We start from the raw sequence: 21,749 nt of genomic DNA, 5'->3' as shown, positions 1-21,749 counted from the left end.
TCATTAAAATCACTGCTTTTTATTCTTTCCTCCTCAAATTTGTGTCCAGGCAGGTCTCCGCTATTTAGTTAAAATTATTATATATATATATATATATATATATATATATATTAACTGTTAAAATATTACCCACCCGGCTAACCGGATCTTGAGTAAGTCTCTTGTGAGACGATCTCACGAATCTTTATCTGTGAAAGACAGAGCAACCCTACCGATATGTACAATAAAGTAATACTCTTAGCATAAAAAGTAATAATATCTATCTCACAAAATACGATTCGTGAGACCGCTCACACAAATTTTTGCCCCGGATCCTATTCGAGTAATATCATTTTTTTAGTTGCATACACACGCAAACGCAGACATCCAACTGTGTATTATATACACGTATAATACCTGCCTAAGCGTGGTGATTTACTTATAATAATAATAAGAGGATGGTTGATGACATGGTTTCAAACGTGGAACTTTATGATTAAATTTTCGAACCTCGAGTCAATGTTTAATCTTTTAAATACTACACGTACGTTTAATGTACTTGATTGATAACTATCAAATCATTTGTTAAATGTCACAAGAAATTTATATTATATTATATAACACAAAAATTCATCTTATTTTCTGGCTGAAATTGATCAACAACTTGAATGAATTCATAAAAAATATTGATTTTAGCATAAAATTAAAGTATTATTTTTTTCATTTTGAATATGAATCAGGTTGACATGATTAATTGACATAAATCGTTGATATCATCTCACAAAAAACATATTTATTATAAAACGTGTATAAAAAAATGTTTAGGCGTGTTCAACTCCATGTCGACGCAGAATTATCTGGGTAATACATGCACATCTTGGTTTTAATGAAGATTGAAATTATCAAAGGAATATAATCTTGATTGTGAAATTCAGGCAATTTTTGAAGAAAAATACTTTTTTGATAGCGTTTTTTTGGGGGTTGTAGTCGATGGAATTAGTGATTCCTCACAAGAAAATTTAAAATTTTATTCTTATTTTAAAAAATTTGAGACCCAATTAACTTTTATTCTTAAAATCAACATTTTCGAGTCCACATCACTACGTTGTCATCTTGACTGGATCTTGATAAAACTCTAATCACTTTCTTTAAGTATTTTTTGAAAATTATTCAAATCCCATGTTAATGTAGATTCGAAATTTTAATTTGATTGTTTTAAAAAAATGTTAAAAAAATTGTTGAGAAAAAATTGAAGTTAATAGCGATGGCCTGGATATAATTAATCTAAAAATTTGGGGCGGTCTGATTATTTTCTGAAACTTGAGGGATGGTATCGTAATTAACCATTTGCCATTTTATTTGTGGGACGTCGAGCAATGAAGTCAAATTCTGTCATGTCTCTCCATCATGACGCCCATGCGTCATCATAGCTATGACGTTGTGCCCAATAATTTAATTCAGGAATATTTTTTAAATTATTATTTTTCATAAATCTCCACGTCAATTTGAGGTGTATTTAGATGACTACAGAACTTTGCATGATTTCTAACAATTTGGTGCATTTATTATCAATCAACAAGTATATATTAATTTTTTGATGTCAGATTTTTTTAAATTCTAGTTTATATTAAAATTCTAATAATATTTTATAAAATGTGTGATATAATCATTTTAAAATTTAAAAATTATAGATTAAATAAGAGTATGTCTCTTGTGAGACGGTCTCACGAATCTTTATCTGTGAGACGGGTCAATCTTATCGATATTCACAATAAAAAGTAATACTCTTAGTATAAAAAGTAATATTTTTTCATGGATGACCCAAATAAGATATTTTTCTCATAAAATAAGACCCGTGAGACCATCTCACACAAATTTTTGTCATTAAATGAAAGCAATATTTTATTGGGAAATGTTAGAAATAAAGACGAGAGTATATTTTGGTATATCAAAAGATAGACAATGACATCGCTATTAATTTCCATTCAAATTTAGACAAAATAACTCTTGAAAATGAATGCTTTTGAATTGATTGCTCTAGAAACATTTGGAATTTTAATTCATTTGGTGGCTTTTGTCTTTTTTTTACTTATAATACACTGAACACCTACTTCAATCACAAAACAAGTCATTTTATTTTAATCATATATAAAAATGTAAGTTTGACAAAAATTACTCATAAAAAATCCAAGCACGGCAAGTAACTCTGTGCATTTTTAGCCTTTAAGTCGTGGGTTGGATCAAAATATAATGCTGACTACGAGGATTATCATCAGTATTTATCTTTTTAAATCGTGATAATATTACCTTCATTTTATTTTCATTTCAAATTTTTTAGGAGTTATAATTGTAATACCCATGTCAAATTTAAATAAAAATACTCGATTTTTATATAATAAAACATCATAAAAATATATTTTAATAACTTTATTTAAAACTGATAAAAAATTTAAAAGTATTGAGTTTTCTTTATCTATATTACTAAATTTTTAGACTAGTATAGAATTCCTAAAAACATGAAAAATCATTGATTTGATCATTTTATGATTTAGTCAATTCTATTTCACATCTTATTAAAATAATTTAAGAGTGGGTCTTATGTGAGACCGTATCACGGATCTTAATCTGTGAGACGGATCAACCCTACCCATATTCAAAATAAAAAGTAATACTCTTAGCAGAAAAAATAATATTCTTAACAGAAAAAGTAATACTTTTTCATGGATGATCCAAATAAGAGATCATCTCACAAATACGACCCGTCACACAAGTTTTTGCCATAATTTAATAATCATAATATTATTTATCATTTTATCAACCCAACTAAATGAATTCTGACAGATGAGGAGCTACTTGGTTTATTTCATCCTATCCATATGGGCATTGCCCCTATGGGTAGGATGGATGATCAAGATTTGCCCATGCATATTTTTAGATCGGTTGTCATAGTACCCAAATCGAACCGAGAGACCGGGGCCATAGTATAGTACCCAAATCGAACCGAGAGACCGGGGCCATAGTGCACTATGATATGTAGTTTAGCCCTACCCAGCTCACTAATGAAGAAAACAATACATATTTGCGCAGAGCTTGCTTTTGGTGTCACGGTGAATTTTTTACAATATCAACAATACCCCTCTAAAATTATAAAATTACTCTATTTTCATTTAATAAAAAATATTATAAAAATATATTTTAGGATATTTATATATTCTTTTATCACTATTATATCCACTTTCCAAACTTTTAAAACTGTTAAAATATATTCTTTAAACTTTGTTTAAACTTTTGAATTTCTAAATGATTATATAATTTTTATATAAAAAATATTATAAGAAATCATTAAATTAAAAAAACAAAAAAAAATTATCACATATAAACGTGCAAATAGGGATGGCAATGAGCAGGGGCGGGGGCAGGTTTGCCATTTCCATTCCCATCCCCGAATTCTATCCCCACCCCCATACCCGCCGCAATCCCCGCTTTTTCGGGTTCGGGGAATCCCCAAACCCGAAACTTCGGGGATTAACTTCTCATCCCCGCCCCCTATCCCCGTTTCAAAAATATTAATATGGCAAGACGATGACGAATTCCGAAATTTTCTCAAACCAAACTTATTATTTTCTATTATTATTATAGATAATATTAATATCAATATAAATATTAATAATAATAAGATTATTAATATTTTAAAAAATAATAATATTATTATATTATTAATATTAATTATACTATTATTTTATTATTATTATTATTTTCGGGGCGGTTTCGGGGATTTCGGGGATGAGGATAATAATCCCATACCCGCCCCGAATTACATTGGGGATTTGAAAAAATCCCCGAACCCGAATCTGAACCCGAAAAAATCGGGGATCCCCATCCCCGTTTCGGGTTTTCCCCGCGGGGCCCAAACCCGTGAGGAAAGTTGACATCCCTACGTGCAAAGGTAGTTAGTATTAAATATAGGAAAAGTGAATACAAAATCATATTATCTATATTTTTATACTATAAAGAAGCCTTAGAATAATTGCCTTATTAAGATCACTTCAAAATTGCAATTATCACCCTTATTTTTAAATAATTATCTATTCGATAACATCCAACAAAAATAAAGTTCACAAAAGTACGCAATATATTTTCATGATTAATTAAATATTTTAGATAATTATCAGCATAACTTGAAAAAAAATTAAGAAAAAAGTCAACAGGCCCGTAAATCAGGAACAATAAAAATAAATTACAAAAAAAAGATGATATCAAATTTCAAATTTTCCTATTAAAAAATATTAAAAATGAAAAATAATTATATAATTATAAATATATATGTATATGTGTGAACAGTTTGCATGCATGTATCAAAATCACATGAGCCCACTAATAATAAATTAGAATAATAAATATGCCCAAGTACATGTTCCAAGAGTTTATAAAGAAACAAATCACATCAGCCCACTAATAATAAATTATAATTTTTAATTTTGATAAAAGTTTAAATAATTTGTTCGTTAATTAAAATTAGGACAAAACTGAGACACGCAGATGATAAGAAACAAAAAAAGTTACAATAAAATAAGTGTTTAAAAGTGAAAATACTAAGTAAACATTGTAGATTTTTTAAAAATTTTAATATGGTTAAATTTTATTTGAAACAATAATGTTAAATTATTTTTTTACCAATATGGTTAATTTTTAAAGTATAGATATATATAATTTGTTTTCTTAGAAGTCTAACATATTTATCTCTATATTATAGAAATCTAATCACATTGTAAAAAGTTTTATATTTGACTTTTAAAAACACGAAATTTAAAATAAATCAAATTTATATAAAGTTTGTTTTTTTCTATTTTGATTTTTTAGCAGTGATGTCGACGCGATTGCCCACCGAGGGGACGCACCATTATTGAATATTTCAAAGTCGCACACGCGTTTTTTGAATATTTTGAATCCACTGACCAATTCTCAGCACCAATTTTTTCAACAGAAAACAAAGCGTGATTGCAGGAAATTTCATGTTTTAATCATTTTAATTTATTTATATATATACACAAGTGAACTCGAACAACCGAGAACTAAGTAACAATAATGGGTCGTCATAGCGACTGCGACATCCTCCTGTGGTATGTTTAAGTAATCAGATGACGGTGAGTCTATTTTTAGTAAAAATTTATATCATAATTTAAACGTTAAAATCTGATTATATATTATAAATATATAATGTATTCGACATAAAAAACACTACAAGAAAAATGATTTTCCGCAGCACGTCATCAACAGCGTGCATTAAACGCACGCTGCGAATACTACTTTTCACAGCGTGCACCCATATGTGCGCCGTTAATAGTATTGCACTTGATACTATTAACGGCGTGCATTAAAAGCACGCTGCGGATATTACTATTGACGGCGTGCATTAAAAGCACGCTGCGAATAGTAACTTGATACTATTAACGGCGTGCATTAAAAGCACGCTGCGGATATTATTATGAACGGCGTGCATTAAAAGCACGCTGCGGATAGTAATATCTGCAGCTTGCATTTATGTGTGCTGTTAATAAATTATATAAATGACAGCGCACAATAAAGGCACGTCGTTAATAAGGCGTGCAAGTTTATGTGTGCTGCAAAAAGTAAATCATTTTTTTTAAAAAAAAAATCGTGTTCAAACATTAACGGCGTACATTAATCGTACGTCGTCAATAGTATTATTCACGGCATGCATATTATAAGCACGCTGCGGAAAATGAGTTCGAATTTTAACGTAGCAACTGCTTTAGTAAAACCGTCGCTAAAGTTAAAATTGCGACGATTTTAAGGCCACATTTAGCGACGGTTTACAAGAAACTGTGGCCGATTGAAGGCCACATTTACCGTCGTCGATTTAAATCGGCGACGATTAATAATTAACCGTCGCTAATAGACTTACATCGACGACCGTTTAGTAACAAACCGTCGCTAAAAAATCGTAAATTCTCTATTTATTCCCGATCTCCGTTCCATTTTTTTTCACAACACTTAAAATTTTTCTCTACTTACATGATTTTAGTTTCGATTTAAATACCTGTTTTTGTTTCAATTTTTGGTTAATTTTTTAATTGTTAATTAAGATCGTGAGTATTTTTTAATTGTTAATTAAGATCATGAGTATTATTATTATAGTTGTATTGTATTTTTATAAAAATGTATTAAATATAAAAGCAAATTTTTTTTTAAATTTACGCAAAATTTAGCGACTGTTTTGGAACTGTCGCGAAATTATAACACCGTCGCTAAATTTTAAGACCGTCGCTAAATTAGCGACGGTTTGCCCCGTCGCCCGTTTGCGACGGTTGTGTCGAAACCGTTGCTAATATTTTTTGTTTAATGACTATTAACGGCGTACTTGTGCACGCTGCCAATAGTTTAACTATCAATAGCATACTCTGCACGTCGTTATTAGACTAAACCGCAGCGTAAATCGCACGCCGCCAATAGTGTCAAACTTAAGACGGCTTTCAACTTTACAGTGTGCGTCGCAGCGTGCCTTTCCGCGGCGCATATTGCACGTTGCGGAAACCCATTTTTTTGTAGTGAAAGGCTGTAAATGTTGATTGATTAATTTATTTATAATTATTGAAGCAGACAACACGTAATGGGATGACGACGGGAGTTGGGTCCCTGGCGCCCCCTGCCCAGTTGTTGGCCGTAGTTCTTTAAGTTTAATCATTACACCGAGGCCTTCTACCACTTTCTCAATTTACACCATTTGATATATTTTAATTGCTTCTCCTAAATGCCGACATCATTTTTGAAAGCAGGATTTGTTTATGAGATTTTGCATGGATACACCTTTTAATTTGTTTTTTTTTTAAAATAAATAAATTCCGTCGTGTTAAAATAAGCAATTGATATTCCTACAACTATTATTATAAATTAAAGTACATCACTTTTGATGCATCTAATCATCATTTAAATATAGAAAATTATATTTAAAACAATTATTTGAAATATAAATGTATATTATACATAAACAAATAAGCATAGATTATATACATATAATGCATGTACTATATCACTAATGAAAATAATAGAAATGAACATATACAATGCGTATGTGAAACACATTTTATTATGTTCTTTTTAGCCTATCATTGAATGAGTTTAGGGTGGTATTGAGTCTGATTTTTACATTTTTACTCATTATTTATGCATATTATTCATTCCTCGTATGTTTCGGGTTTGTTTGTAGATAATGAGATATATTAAAAAGAAATCATCGGCTAAAAGTGCAAGCATAGTGCACTAGGACATGTAGTTTAGTCAGTCCAGTGCGTTAATGATGAAAACAATATATATTTTGCGCAGAGCTTGCATGCGTTAGGGCGGGGAAAATCGACCGCCCTAACATGCTTGAATGAAGAAAAAAGATATTATATGCGACCAAGTCGAGTTAGGGTTGGTATTTTTGCCCACAAGCAAAGAAAAGAAGGAGAGCATGGGAACTCAACCGAAGAGCATGAACTTCATAAGTGTTTTCTTTTTTATCTAACATTTGTTCTTTGATTTCTTTTTGAAGATTGAATTTGAGTTTTAAGCACACTTGATAATGTCATGGTGCTTTTATTTTATCTTTGAAGCGTAATCAACTTCGAAGTAATTTTATATGTTAAAATTGAGACTGACATGAGATTTTATAACGAAATAGGTAACATAATTCATTGATCTACAATATATGAGGTTTAGTACATGTTGATAGTCATAAACCGAAAATCGAAAACTAGAATATTTCAAGGTTCGTGCAATTTTAATTGTTAAATAACACAAGACTGTTTGGTTGTTGCATTTTGTTAACTATTTATATTAATATAGCTCGATCGAGTATATTGATAGATTAAGAAATTTCGTCAAAAGTATGGCTAAGAATTGAAATTCAATTATTATAGAAGATTCAAAGATAGGTGAACCAATGTTCTAGCAATTGTTTGTTTATTATTTTCAATCTAAATATTTATATTGTGTTTTTTTCATCCTTTTTACATTATTAATTTTATTTTATTAATTATATCAATTATTGATTTAATTAACTAAAGAATTTGGTTTGAGGTAAATTTGTTTAATCAATCTCTATGGAATCGATCCTCTTACTTTGTACACTATATTAACTTGACTCATATAATTGCGGGTCATTCGAACTTAAAGGATCAATTTTATTGAAGAAATTATAGTACAAGAAAAGTTTGATCAACAAATTTTTAACTTGAAAAGGTAGGGAAGAAGATAAGTTGGAAGAGAAACTTTGAATATGGATTTGAATGAATAATTGATATTTTTAAAAATTTTAAAAAATATTCACAAACATACCAAAAAATAATTCTATAAAAGTTTAATTTTAATAATATAAATAAATATGTTTGGACAAATCATTGAAGGTTTTGAAGGTGTATTTGAGAATAATAAACATGGACCGACTTAGAATTATTAAATATTAAAATATGATTTTAAAATTAAATATCAACACTCAACACTTTTAAACATCTTAGAAACAATCAAACAATATATTTTTGACATTTAATAATCAATTCTAAAAAATTTATCAAATAGTTTTTTCCCCATATTTATAATCTTTCAACTTATAATTAATATGTTTTGAAATTTCCCCACTCCAAACCCAACCCCAAGTTTTATTTAAAATAACTTAAAACTTGTTTTAAAAAACTAATACGCTGGTTAGACACATAAAGGGGTTCACGACTTCTGCATCTCATCGATTATTGTCAAATAATTTTAGGATATGTGAGGATTAGTGGTGCATATGAGCCAATTCGATCTCGAATATCATATTATTAGAGATCGATTCCATTTAAATTTTGTCTATTTTACAACTCGGTCGAGTAATTTATTTCAAGCTCGATCTTGACTCGTGTATATATCGAGTTACTCGAGCTAAAGAAGCTCGAAAGTCTGAATTCTGGTATATTGATTAGAACTTGAGCACGGATTTGGGCACGTAGTGACAAAAATATCTCATATATATATATAGTTAGTACTCGAGTACAAATAATTGAACTTGAACTTGACTCGAGCTCGGTCAAATCAAGGTCAAGTTTAGTTTTTAACGAGTTGCTAACGGAGTTACTTGTGAGTAACTTTACTAACTTTCATCCCTAGTCTGTATTGAGAAATATGAAGCTATGATTCATTTGATTGTTTGAGTGAATTTATGTTAGGTGAATTTTAAATCCAACTCTTTGTTAGTGTACGCAGATGTAACAGAAATTGTTGATGTGTCATTTCAAATGTATCCTTCCTAATTAAATTTTTATGTCCAAGTGAAATCTTATATCCAAACATATATTTTAAATAGTCATTTGCCTCCTCAAATACTACATGTCGCGTTATTTTTTATTTATTTAAAAAAACATGTAATGATCCTAGTTCAGTTATTAATAAAATATCATTTAAATATAAGAAAACATCATTGCTTAAGCTAAGGGCATCCACAATGGGTGTTAAATGGGTGTTATAACACTCATCTATCACCCACTCTTTAATGTGAGTGGATGTTAATGAGAGAGGGTGTGGGGCGTTCAAACAACTGAACGCCCCTGTGTCAGTTTTTTTTTTTTTAAAAAAATTGGATAATTAGCGACGATTTTTTATTAGCTACGGATTTTCAAAAACCGTCGCTGATTTGCTTACACACGGGACCAACGTGTTTTTTGAATTATTTTAATTTGGTTTTCAAATTTTGAATTTCGGTTTTTTTAAAAAAAAATTACTTTTTTTTAATTTTCATTCAAATTTTTTTTTTAAAATTTTGACTTTCAAGTTTTTTTAAAAAAAAATTAATTTTTATTTGTAAATCATTGTATATATTTTATTTTTTTATTTTTTATTTTAAATATTTAATTAATGAATTTGAATGTTTAAAAGAATGTGGGTAAAAGAGATATATTGTTATAATGAGTATGTGGCAGTGAGACCCATAAATAATGAGTTTGAATGTTAAAAGGAACGTGGTTAAAAGAGATATGTTGTTATAATGATTATGTGACAGTGAACCCCATGTTTTTTGATAAGTTGGTGGGTGTTTGCGGATGCTCTAAGTAAAATAATTATCCACCATCTAGTTCTGAACCACCGAAAAGCCCGCAATTCGGAACCTCCGAACCAGTTCAGAGATTCCAATCCAGTCATCAGTTGAGGTGTCGAGTCAAGTTTGACACCCAGACCATGCACCAGTCTAGACCTTCCAAACTCAATATGCTAGCAAGATGCTGATGTACATTATACGTCGGAGGTAGGTTCTCAGCTTCCGAACCTAGTTCTTAACTTCCGAACTCAATCAATAAATAGGCCACCTGAGTTTCATTTCAAGGCACACCAAGTATAAATACTCCTCTATTCTAGTGCTATTATAGGCTTTTCCAACTGTTTTTAAAGGTTATAAGAGTTGCGAAACGCTCTCGGAGTAGTCATAAACTCCGAGATCGAGTAGCGAGACTATCGTTCCCTAAAAGTTGACTATGGACGAAGGTATGATGAAGAACTTTATTTATAATTGGGGGATAATGGTTAAGTTATAAAAATGATTGGAGAATAATTAATGTTCTTGATTATAATTTTGGGCTTGGAGCGTAGGCAGTCCATACTGCAGTAGAAGTACATAAGTACTGATTGAGATATCCAGCTGAGTATGTATTGTTATATGTTACATTTTTACTTGTCATTTGTCATTATATTTATGCAGCATTTGCACAATTTTGAGCTTGAGTATCCCTTGAGATAAGACTTAATCTAGTAAGGGTTAGCCAGCTCTATTTTTGGACGATCGAGTATCGGAAGCCATCCACTAATGCTACGGGAAAAAGTGCTACAGTGATCCAAGACATTTCAGGTCCAAGATCTTGATTGAGTGTGGAAACCATCAACTGATTCGATGGAACAACGTGCTACAAATTCAGGCTCCTCCGGATTGAGTATGAGTTTTAAGTTTGATCTTTAATCACCAGGTTCATGATTCATGCATGCGCATATAGATTTGTATACACATAATACTCTTAGCATAAAAAATAATATTTTTTTATGGATGACCCAAATAATATATCTGTCTCACTAAATATGATCCATGAGATCGTCTCACACGATTTTTGTTATCAAACTAACAATGTCTTGTAAAAAAAATTGTTTTCTTTGTCGAATTAAATTAAATACACTCAATATCTTGCTTGGCCCACTAAAGATCCACTTGTACCCATCTTCTGGATTCTTCAACACGGGTGTTTGCTAATGGTAAGTGTATCTTAACAATTCAAATACATTTTCTAAAAATTTGTTGACTAATTTTATTTTATAATTTTCCCTATAATATTTATCAGTCCATTTCTACACACGTATTTACAAATATATTTTATAATAAATATTATTTTCTTAAAATATTAAAAAAATCACAAAAACGTATGTAACTTTCACGAATTTTAATTTTTATCAAGTTTTTTAAAATTTAATTTAACAATGAATAGTTTTTTTTATAAATATTATTTTCATAAAAAAATACAAAAAGTATGTTTCATGATTTTTAATTTTTATTATTTTTTAAAAATTTAGTTTAGAAAAATATTAAATACACTAATGTTTTAAAAAATCGATTTGAAAAAGAAAATCAAAAAATTATAAAATGATAAAAAAAAAGGAATTTGAATTAAAAAATTTAAATTCACAAATTTTTAAAAAATATGTAATTAAGAAACTAAAATTTTAATATATTAATCGTTGGTTTCTAAAAAAAAATTAAAAATTATTTATATGATATCAAATATTTCGTCAATATTACACCAAGTTTTATACACACTGTAGTATCATCAATGAGGATCCAAGTAATTATGCGTATAATCATATATATCAAACATTTTGGTGCTACATTATTTTGTGGTAAAAAAATGATTTTTTATAATACGAGCAATAGGATCATTAGAAAAATTAAAATTATAGATAAAAATAAAATAATTATTTTAATATTATATCTCAATTATATTAGATATAATTTTACTAAAATAAGTTTTATGATAATTTTTTCCAATTAAAAATTAAATATTTTTGAAATTTGAGAGTATCGAAAAAACATATTACGATCTTAGCAAAAACTTGTATGAGACGGTCTCACGGGTCGTATTTTGTGAGATAGATATCTATTTGGGTCATCCATAAAAAAATATTACTTTTTATGCTAAGAGTATTACTTTTTATTTTGAATATCGGTAAGGTTGATCCGTCTCACATATAAATATTCGTGAGTTCGTCTCACAAGAGACCTACTGTAAGATCTTTTTCTAAGCCATTCAACCTTAATAATATAGTATTTATTATAGTATACAGATAATTAAATTAATCGTTTTAAAAAGTCTCTTTCTAAAGTAATTTTTCATATAATTTAATTTTTAATTAGGTACATATTTTTTTATATATATTTAAAGATATATATATTTTTTTTTCGGGTAGAGATTTTTAATTTTGAAACATACATATACGTTGGTTTCTAAAAAAATTAAAAATCATTTATCAGACAACAAATTCAATAAAACACACAAAATAAGAATATTAAATAATCATGTCAAAATTCCAAAAGAATCCTGTGTAGCTAAGATTATTAGATTTTTTGTGAGACGAATCAATCATATTTATATTGGCAAAAACTTGTGTGAGACGGTCTTACGAGTCGTATTTTTTGAGACAGATCTTTAGTTTGGGTCATCCATGAAAAATTATTACTTTTTATGCTAAGAATATTACTTTTTATTGTGAATATCGGTAGGGTTGACCCGTCTCACAGATTAGGATCCGTGAGACGGTCTCACATTAGACCCACTCATCTATATTATAATAATAAATAATATTTTTAATATAAAAAATATACTTTTTCATACATAAAATCCACCTCAGAGATAAGAATCATGAGACCGACTTTGTAGATTCAGATAACCAACCAAATTGAGCCATATCAAAACATGAATTGTAATAATTTTTTGTTTTGAATTTGTATACAACCACTGTCTACGTAAAGAAATTTATTAATGAAACGAAAAAACAAATAATTAAATACATTATATCATCATATTCAACGAACCGTGTTAAAACAATTCAGATATGCTTTCAAATAATCCGATTCAATATTGATGTTTGATTTATTTCAGTTCGTTTTCAATTAAACCAAACTAATTTTTTTTTGAAGGACAAACCAAACTAATTCTAATGCATTGAAAATTGTTCCGAAAGTATTTTTCTTGTGAATGATTCAAGAATAATTTGGTTAAACTTTCATTTTGAAAATTAACTTTCAAATATATATTTGAATTATTTTTCCAAAATTTAATTTTGAACAAGATTATTTTTAAAAAATTTATTATTGTCACACCGCCTGACATCGATGCAGGTCGGTGACGTAAGTAATGCTCTGCGTGTTGACGTAAGAAAGGGAAACCTGGTGATGTCGATGATTTGATTCATGACAGAGAGATGGTTTCATGTCAGATTTTATTTCTTGTCAAATTTTTTTATTTATATAAAAAAATTGGTTTCTTGTTAGCCGCTGTCTATTTATTTTAGACGCATCGAAATGTTTGCTTCTCGCAACAAAGTTGACAGCCAATAGTAATTGCTTATTTGGAGCCGGAAAAATAGTGGGTCAGATTCCTTTTTTTTTTTCGTTGTTCCCTTGTTGAATCTTTTGAATTTTTTGTTTGCTTAATCTGGATATATTATTTGGCTTCTTGGTGATTTATTTTAGGACCCAAACGCTGAGTGTTACTAATGTGATTGAACAAATTGAAATATTTATCAGGGAAACTTTAATTTTTTGTTTTCGGTTATTTCTCTTGATTGCAAAGGAAATGGTTATGGGATTCTTCGTAGTTAATAAAGTCGAGTTTTTCCTAAATCATTATGCTTTAGATTCATTCAGAAGAGAAATTTGAGGTCTTCTTCAGCTTTTTCTCAAGTCTTTTGGATATATTAATTAATTTTGAGATTCAATTCCTGAAACTCTGGCTTATTTATGACTTTGGAATGGGAGCCAAATGCAACCCATGCTATTTTAGAGAAAGTAAGAAATGGTTTGCTGTCAATTTTGGTGCCTGAATTGAGAAGAATGATATTCAAAATCATTCTAAAAGATGGCTCGAATTCGTAGAATTTTTCCACTGGGCATTGGCGGTATATGATTTTGATAAAACATGCTGATGAAATCATAGAATTAAATTTGAAAGAGAATCTCCGAACTAATAATTTTTCAGTCTGTAACTGATGGAAAAGTAATTTATGTACTCATGAACTGTTTAGGCACCGTTCACTGTGGGGAAGCAGAGGAATATGTGAAAGATCCAGTGGTCGGTCCTGCATTCCCTCTCTTGGTGACCCTTAAATCCCTTGGCGTCGAAGAAGGCTACCCTTCTGGTGAGGGGACTGTTTCCATGGAAACAAAAGTCATCAGCGGCATTCACTTCTCCAGCCTTCCCTCTAACTACATCCGTTCCGAACATGAGAGGCCGAGGTTGTCTGAAGTTATGGAATGCGAAAATGTTCCCGTCATCGACTTTGGATGTGAAGATAAAAGCTTAATAATCAAACAAATAGGCCAAGCCTGTCAAGAATATGGCTTCTTCCAGGTTCCTTAATGTCATTTCCCGCTGAATCTGCCCCTTGTTTATGGACTAGATTATATACTGTTACTAAGTGCCTGATTTCATATGCTATGGCTTATTGGCGAAATTTTTACGTATCATCCTTCTGTGAATGTGTGGTATCAGGTGATCAATCATGGAGTACCCAAGGAATCTGTGGATAGAATCCTAGAGGTGGGTCATGAATTTTTTAGTTTACCAGTGGAAGAGAAGATGAAATTATACTCCGACGATCCTTCCAAAACTATGAGACTGTCTACAAGTTTTAATGTGAAAAAGGAGACGGTTCATAACTGGAGGGACTATCTCAGGCTTCACTGTTATCCCTTGGATAAATATGTTCCCGAGTGGCCTTCGCTTCCCTCTTCTTTCAAGTGAGAAAAATGCTAACTCTTACTCGACTTTTGGTCTATATTTAATCACTACCATATTATCCGTCGCATGGAACATTCTATTAATAATTGCAGTCAAGAATACTATGAAAATCGATTGTCCGAAAAACATTTAATTTTCGTCGAACAGAAGAAGAGATGAATATAGTTAAAATTCTTGTAATAGTTGATTCTATGCTTTGAGAATTGAAATCGATCTGTAACTCACAAGTGTTGGTTGGACAGGGCCAATATATGGTACAAGACAGTTTGAAACTCGAGTTTAGCTCGATACCACGTGTTTTGACCAGATCTTCACGTGTTTCTTGTTGCTCGAGTGCTTGCAAGTTACTACTTAAGATAGAAAGAAAGTAGCATATTTTCTTGTATCTTGTTTAAAAGATTTTAGGTTATTTATTTTGATGACCATTTTATGATAACCATGCAAGGAAGGTAACCAATCTTTTCCATAATTGTAACTTGGCGTCTACAACTGAGCAGCTTCTATTCATTATGTTGTTTGATGGTAGAAAAACACTAAATTACCAAACTTTGTATTCTGGTAGGGATGTTGTAAGCGGTTATTGCAAGGATGTTCGACAACTTGGATTGAGGTTGCAGGAAGCTATATCGGAGAGCCTAGGTTTAGATAAAGATAACCTGAAGAACATATTAGGAGAACAAGGTCAACATATGGCCCTGAATTATTATCCGGCCTGCCCTGAACCGGAGCTGACATATGGATTACCGGCCCATACAGATCCAAATGCCCTCACCATTCTCCTTCAAGATTTGCAAGTAGCTGGGCTTCAAGTCCTTAAAAATGGAAAATGGTTGGCAATAAAACCCCACCCCGATGCTTTTGTCATCAACATTGGCGATCAACTTCAGGTAAACCTTGATTCAAAGTTATAGTTTTTGTAGATTACGAATACGAGAATATTGTTTTGAACAACTGAATCGTATAATTTACAGGAGAATAATAATTGTAGCTTATGCCATATGCAAAAATCCCAACATTATGCTTAAGCCACTATATTACAATCTAAAACATTTGAATTACACTAGCCGCTAGCTATAGTTTCTAATAGAATAATGGCCCTTGCCCGACATTAAATATATGTATAGAAAACTGATGGAATGCAAGATACTACTTTCTGTTGGTTTTGTAGATCACCGCTGATATTTTTTCTTCGCCTTATGAATTTAATAATGAAGACAATACTGTTAGATATTGATACAATTTTTCCAAATCACTGGAAATTGAATATGAACTTGTCACTTCCCCACATGTTCAAAAGCTTCAAATGACAGATCTTACATGCAAATCCCTATTTGACTCAAATTAAGATTCCTTCGGACTCTTGGATTCTCAATGGACACCCAAAAGCCATAGTAGTAAAGGGCACTTTACCTTAGAGTAGTGGTCAGAATGAGTAAAAATGCAACCCTCGTAGTAATGTGATGGTTGGAAGTGTGGACTACATATAACACTGATATTGAAGTTTATAATTTGAATGGTTCTTATCATCAATCAATTCATGCAGGCGCTGAGTAACGGAAAGTACAAAAGTGTTTGGCATCGAGCCGTGGTGAATGCGGCTGTACCAAGACTCTCAGTAGCCTCCTTCCTCTGTCCATGCGATAGTTCAACCATTAGTGTGCCAAAATCACTTGCAAGCCCAGGGGAGCCAACCATTTATCGAGATTTCACATACGCTGAGTATTACAAGAAATTCTGGAGCAGGAACTTGGATCAGGAACACTGCTTGGAACTTTTCAAGAAATAGCCTCATCTTTCATTTCTTGGATTACGATGCGAAGCCAACTTGCTAGCTTGCCTTCGGACCCATTAGACTATGGGTTGGGATGTTTTCGATAACTGGCTCTCCATTTTGCTGTGTTTTGGTTTGTTCAATAAGCAGCACAGTTAGTTTTTTGCAGTGTTGATCTCTCCACTATCTGAAAGATTCCTTTTGTAAATCTATGAAAATTTTCAAATTCATCGCTCAAACAAAAGGGTCTAGAATATTACGATTTGGAAATCAGATCGAGTTCAATCTAATTTTTTATTAAAAAAATTTCATGAATAAATATAGTTAGATAAAAGTTTACATTCCAAAATATTTGAACTTCTCTACAAACTTTTTTTGCTACTAGCTGTCATCATAGTAAATATGATATCCAATTCTGACATCGTAGTAAGTTTCACATGGAAACAACTGATACAAGCAATGTAATAAAAGGTTAAATTTGCGAAATAAATTATCTATATCCGTGTCAATTTTCTTGAACTTTTTTGTTGCGAGCAGTTCAAATGGAATGAACCCTGCATGACGTACCTAGTAGTCGAGCTCTCACGATCCTCGAAAGGTCTTCTTAAACCACTTGATCAAACTTCTAATAGTCGTCTTGGCAAACCAAGTAATGGAGAAAATCTTAATTTTGATCCTATATGTATATTCATTCGCGATTTTGGTATTCAAAATTGAAAATTTCAGTTTTAGCCCGTAAATTTTGGCATTCAGTGGAAGATACTTATATCGATGTAAGAAATAACAACGTAGAGGAAAAGATGACAGAGATTCTCTACAATGACACTGTAGACCAATTGAAAAGGATGTAACACAGGCTGTAAGACTAATATTTGACGATATAACATATCAAAATCACATAAGAACATGGATAACCAAAATTATAAGATCTCTGAGCGATTATAATTCTTTAAGCATTTTTCTGCGACGCTAGTGAATATATACAACATATGATGCGATTTGTTATATTTTTTTAACAAATTTTTTTAATTACAAAATATTTCTCAAATATCTCAATAATGCAGGAAATACAAGAGTGACCGTTGAGTTTTTTTTTTAAAAAAGTTATTTTAGTGAGAAATGTGATCGATAAGATTTTGGAATTGTACATATATTAATTTATGCAAAATTAATTAGTGATGCAACTCTGTGAAGTCACCCTTGTACTGTCATAATTCATCGATATTATTTTAGAGTATTATCCCATATAAATAATGAAATAAACTTAGTCAATGAAATGAGCAGTCATCCTTTGACTTGACGATTTATATAACCAAGTCTTATTTAACGCAAACACAGACAAAAATAAGTAATATATTAGTTCTGCTGACATCGAGTCTAACTAAGCAAATTGTTATCCCAGTTGACAAAAAGGGATAGTCGAAAAATCCACCAAGGCCTCCAATGAAAATTTAACATGGTTTTATGTGGCAATTAAGAATGAGCAAAACCGAAAAATATAAGGTTGTATTTGGATCGATGAGTTTGAAAGATAGGAATTTCAATTCGTTATAATATATTCATTTGTTTGTTTAGAAAAAATAATGAACAATGTATTTTAAATTCCAAAATTTTTTTTAAGTTATTACGATATATTTCAAATCCTCCCAAAAGAAAAATAAATATATTAACAATATTTGTGGCCTGTGCACATTATTTTTAAGTTGGGAAAAAGGAAGAACAATACGGAAATCTTGGACAAATATCTTACAACAGAAGGATACATTCTTAAACTATACAAGAAATTACAAAAACAAAGGACAAAAAAACTATACAATATATCTTATGCAATTACATTATCTTGGTAACCCTCCAAGTATAGTGATTTTTCTTGGATCAAATCCTCTCTCCATATCCTTTTGTTTGCATCAATAAATTCTTCAATTATCTTATTTAAACCTTCGCGTTTAGAATATCCATTATCTTCACTATCCACTTCATACCCACATTGACATGTATCATAATTTGAATATTCATTTGTTTATGCACCATTTATGCAAACACGATCATAAATAGTTATAGAATTTTGACAATCACGCGGGGGAGATAATCCGTTTTCCCCATTATTATGGCCGATTTCATCATGTAGAGCGGCGAAGGAGATTATGAGCTCGTTTTCCACCGGATATTTTTCTTGCTGAATTCTCGCGGCTTCATCTTCTGAAACCATATTCTTGTAGTCCAAGAGTAGTAACGGAGGGATACATGTTGGTCCCACGTGCGGAATTTTGAGATAATAAAACCCGAAAATAAAGAATAAAATGGACACCGAGATTTACGTGGAAAACCGCTAAAAATTATTAGGGTAAAAACCACGGGCAAGAAGAAAAGATTTCCACTATAATATTTTATGGTGTACAACTCACTCATTGTGTTTCCAAAGAGAACACACACTCTCTTAATACAGGAGAACAAAACACCTCACAAATATTATAGAACTAAGCACTCAAATGCTTATAAGATGAGAGAAAACTCGAAGAAGGGATGATTTCAGAGTGAAGGAATAGAGCTCTATTTATAGAACTTTCTGTCAGTGTGAAAACGCGTAAAAAACGTGTTTTCTCCTCCGAAAATTTCCGTGAACTTTCTTGCAGCTAACTTTCTTTGACTATTCTGCCGACATTTCTCCTACTTGGAGATTTGATTGAAAATCAAACACATCTCCACACATCCTTTCAATCTTGTCATTCCCTGCTGCTTACATTTCCGCTAGGCCACTTGAGGATCTACACCACTCAAACTTATCAGTGTTCACTGGCTTGGTCAGAAAATCAGCTATGTTATCTTTTGTATGGATTTTCTGCATATCCACACTTCCTTCTTCTACTACTTCTCGCACAAAGTGAAATTGGACTCCAATGTGTTTCGTCCTGGAATGAAAGGCTGGATTTCTTGCGATGTGCATGGCACTCTGACTATCACAAAACAAAGGAACATTCTCTTGTTTGTGTCTGATCTCCTCCAATAACCTTTTAATCCATATTGCCTCCTTGCAAGCTTGAGTAGCTGGCATGTATTCTGCCTCTGTTGTAGATAACGCCACAACTGTCTGTAGTTTTGAAACCCAGCTTACTGCTTCCCCTGCAAGTGTAAACACATAACCAGTAGTAGATTTTCTCTTATCAGGATTACCTGCATAATCTGAATCGACATAGCCCATGAGTGTAAAATCTGATCCTCCATAACATAATGCAGCATTCGAGGTACCCTTAATGTATCTATGGATCCTCTTAACCGTGCTCCAATGCTCTCGTCCAGGATTCGCCATATACCGACTAACTGCTCCCACTACTTGAGCAATGTCCGGTCTTGTACAGATCATGGCGAACATCAAACTTCCCAATGCTGATGCATATGGTACTCAAGACATCTCCATCCTCTCTGCTTCACTGCAAGGACACATCTCAGAGGATAACCTGAAGTTAACAGAAAGAGGGGTCGAAATTGGCTTACTATCTTGCATGTTGAAGCGTTGCAAGATTTTCTTCAAATAATTTTTCTGGGAAAGCCAAATCTGTCTGTTACTTCTATCTCGGTGAACTTGCATCCCTAGAATCTTGTTTGCTGGTCCCAAGTCCTTCATATCAACAGCAGGGATCATTTGTTGGTCCCACTTGCGGAATTTTGAGATAATAAAACCCGAAAATAAAGAATAAAATGGACACTGAGATTTACATGGAAAACCCCTAAAAATTATTAGGGTAAAAATCTCGGGCAAGATGAAAAAATTTCCACTATAATATTTTATGGTGTACAACTCACTCACTGTGTTTCCAAAGAGAACACACACTCTCTTAATACAGGAGAACAAAACACATCACAAATATTATAGAACTAAGCACTCAAATGCTTATAAGATGAGAGAAAACTCGAAGAAGGGATGATTTCAGAATGAAGGAATAGAGCTCTATTTATAGAACTTCCTGTCAGTGTGAAAACGCGTATAAAAACGCGTTTTCTCCTCCGAAAATTTCCGTGAACTTTCTTGCAGCTAACTTTTTTTGACTATTCTGCCGACAATACATTCATCACCCATTTCGTCGAATATGATACTTCTGTGGATCAATATGTTTTCATCAACATGACGATCATCCCATGGTGTTGAGATTGTAGGAACCATGTTATCGAGATTTAACTTTTGGGATGGATAAAAAAATGGGAATGATGAGATTTCAGAGATTATGAAACTCGAAAGTTCATCGAGTGGCGAGGATGAATCGGGATGTTCTTTAATGGCGGGATTGTTGGTATGAAACATGAAGATCAAGATGATGGCGAGAAAGATCATTACGGCAGTAGGATTTGGTTTTGTGAAATTTTGAGGTTGATTTGGACATAAAAAGTTAATGAAGAAGATGAACAAGTTCATGATTTTGAAGTAAAAGATCATGAGAAATGCCACTTTAGCTCCTTTGACTATATTCATCTAGGCTTCCTCCAAAGTGTTGTGAATACGAGACTCCTTTGAGCTTCTTGTAGTCGTTTTTTCCCTTAAAAAATAATGGTTTTCGGGCATGTAATATGTACGTGTCATGTATGTAGGATGTCAACTTTTCGCACAGATTTGGGCTCCGCAGAGAAAACACAAAACAGGGACGAGGATCCCCGATTTTTTCGGGTTTGAATTTGGGTTCGGGTCGAGTATGAGATTATTATCCTCATCCCCGAAGCTTTCCAGAAAATAATATCAATAATAATATTATTAGTATTAATAATATAATAATAATATTTTTTTAATGAATCGAGTCGGGTAAAAATTCGATCACAAAAGTTCAATGGGAGTTCTTCAAACAAATAACATAAATTATCAAACTATAATATATCATTACCATATCATAATCCTTATCTAATTCTCTTCATATCTTTTACTATTTTATCGATTCATCCATGACATCACAATAAATAATCCCTGTGCAACCTGGAGGAAGGTC

The 21,749-nt window shown here is 31.6% G+C and overlaps 1 protein-coding gene across 2 annotated transcripts; it reads left to right on the top strand.

Annotated features, from left to right (window-relative positions):
* Positions 1-13,496: 13,496 nt before the first annotated feature.
* Positions 13,497-17,009, top strand: LOC142527249 (protein DOWNY MILDEW RESISTANCE 6-like). Of its 2 annotated transcripts, none has more exons than XM_075631992.1 (5): positions 13,497-13,634; positions 14,293-14,618; positions 14,760-15,007; positions 15,571-15,895; positions 16,552-17,009. In XM_075631992.1, exons 2-5 carry the CDS (start codon positions 14,424-14,426, stop codon positions 16,792-16,794), a joined length of 1,011 nt encoding a protein of 336 aa, XP_075488107.1. In that variant the 5' UTR covers positions 13,497-13,634; positions 14,293-14,423; the 3' UTR covers positions 16,795-17,009. The 2 variants fall into 2 exon arrangements, with proteins under 2 accessions (XP_075488107.1, XP_075488106.1); XM_075631991.1 differs by having other exon boundaries at positions 13,503-13,638.
* Positions 17,010-21,749: the final 4,740 nt, after the last annotated feature.

Source organism: Primulina tabacum, chromosome 15 (assembly GCF_025594145.1).
Source record: "Primulina tabacum isolate GXHZ01 chromosome 15, ASM2559414v2, whole genome shotgun sequence".
Classification (NCBI taxonomy): Eukaryota; Viridiplantae; Streptophyta; class Magnoliopsida; order Lamiales; family Gesneriaceae; genus Primulina; species Primulina tabacum.
The sequence above is the reverse complement of the archived record's forward strand: the minus strand, read 5'-3'. Positions and strand labels throughout refer to the sequence as shown.